Source organism: Sinocyclocheilus grahami, unplaced genomic scaffold (genome assembly GCF_001515645.1).
Source record: "Sinocyclocheilus grahami isolate Dianchi unplaced genomic scaffold, SAMN03320097.WGS_v1.1 scaffold6070.1, whole genome shotgun sequence".
Classification (NCBI taxonomy): Eukaryota; Metazoa; Chordata; class Actinopteri; order Cypriniformes; family Cyprinidae; genus Sinocyclocheilus; species Sinocyclocheilus grahami.
Window position 1 is genome coordinate 4,661 of NW_015510593.1, and position 1,629 is coordinate 6,289.

Below are 1,629 nucleotides of genomic sequence, written 5' to 3' on the forward strand. Positions count from 1 at the left end.
GACTTCCATTAAAAAGCCATGTGAAATACAGAAAAATGATTCTATGATTTGTTTTGTAAGTGGGGTTAGTCATTTTTGTCATATTTACTTTTTAAAACATCACGACAAACTGTATATTTTTCGTTTTTTCTTAAGTTGCTTTCTTCAAAGGGACATGCAAACGCAGATGTACTGTACTTCCCACGAACACGGTCGTATTTAAAGCAATCTGTATATAATATTTTGTATTTCTGTCGCGTTCTGATGATGTAAATGCTAACTATTTCTCTATTAAAACACCTCTTTTGCTCAGTCTGTGATATTGCTTTTATTCCAATTGCAAACTGTAGGCAAAACTTTTGCAAGGTGTAATACATTACGGTTAGTTTTGAACTCTCTCTTTCTTAACCTAATCGCTAGATTCATATAAAAGCTGTGAAAGTTTAAAAAACTGCTTTTAGCCAGATAAAACCGTTTGTTTTTCAAAGAGCGTTGAGAAGATGCTGATCTCACACGCTGAAGGTCTTCTTCAGTACCCTTGTGGGCGTGGTTTACAAAGCCAGCCCGTTCTCCGATTGGTCAAGCGAGCACTTGCTCTTCTGTCATTGGTCCATTATGGACATGACGTAGCGGCAGTGCAAAAAAAAGAAAGAAACTGCGTTCATTGTGGCTCCAGAGTTCTGGGGCAAGTCCGTACCTGTTTCTCAAGAATCTCGGAGCCAACATGGCCGCCGGACCGAGCCAGTTTCCCTCACCGTTTTATATGAAAACAACTGAAAAAGTAGGAGGGTAGCGTAGCAGCAACAACATCAGCGTCACATGATTCATAAAGCCAGGCTGCCCTGTTCCAATATGGTGGTCAGCTTGGCGGAGCTGCGTCTCCCGTTGATCATATCGTTCCTCTGCGGGTTCGGAACCTGCAGCCTTCAAGAGACGCAGGTTTACGGACTGCGCCTGGAGGACGTTACCGAGCAGGTGTTCATGCGCGAACGGGTCATCGTAGCTCCGCACGGGACCACTTTCAAGCTCAGATTGTTTGGGTCCTACCTGTCCAATGAGACCTGGCCGTGGGTCGCGTTCGCCGCGGATGGAGGCGGTTCGGGTGACCCGTGCGCGCTGGAGGAACGCCGCAACTCCTCTGCGTTCCGGTTCCGCGGAGCGTTCGCGTCGGATGACGAGAACAGCGGGATTATAGAAGTCCAGACCGAAGCTGCAGCATCCGAACCGGAGAGTAAAGATGCAGAGCCTGTGCTCCATCATTTCTGCGTCTTAAAGGGCCAGGCGTGGGGCTCTGTCGGGTCGGACAAGTTGGTTATTAAGAACCCGGATGTGCCATCAGATTACATTCCATTATGGGGTCTGATTTTGGTGGTTGTGCTTCTGGTTTTGGTTTGCAGTGTGGTCAGATGTGTGAATCTGAGTTTGCTGTGGCTGGACCCACTGGAGCTGTATGTTCTGCACAGCTGCGGTTCGGAGGATGAAAAGCGGGTGGCCAAGCGCCTCAAGCCCATCCGGAGGAGAGGAAACGTTCTGGTTTGTTCGCTCTTGTTCATTTGTGCTTTGGGACACTCGGTGCTCGGCGTCCTGTTGTACCACCTCTATGGCTCCATCGTGCCCGCTGTGTTCACTAGTGGCTTCCTCATATTCCTC

The 1,629-nt window shown here is 48.1% G+C and overlaps 1 protein-coding gene across 1 annotated transcript in view; it reads left to right on the plus strand.

The window, feature by feature from the left end:
* Positions 1–588: 588 nt before the first annotated feature.
* Positions 589–1,629, plus strand: part of LOC107577442 (metal transporter CNNM3-like) — a gene marked incomplete at its 3' end in the record, with an annotated part of 6,388 nt that continues 5,347 nt past the window's right edge. Inside the window, exon 1 of the mRNA XM_016263519.1 lies at positions 589–1,624. Within this exon, the coding sequence (XP_016119005.1) occupies positions 799–1,624 (826 nt within the window). The remainder of the gene's footprint in view (positions 1,625–1,629) is intronic.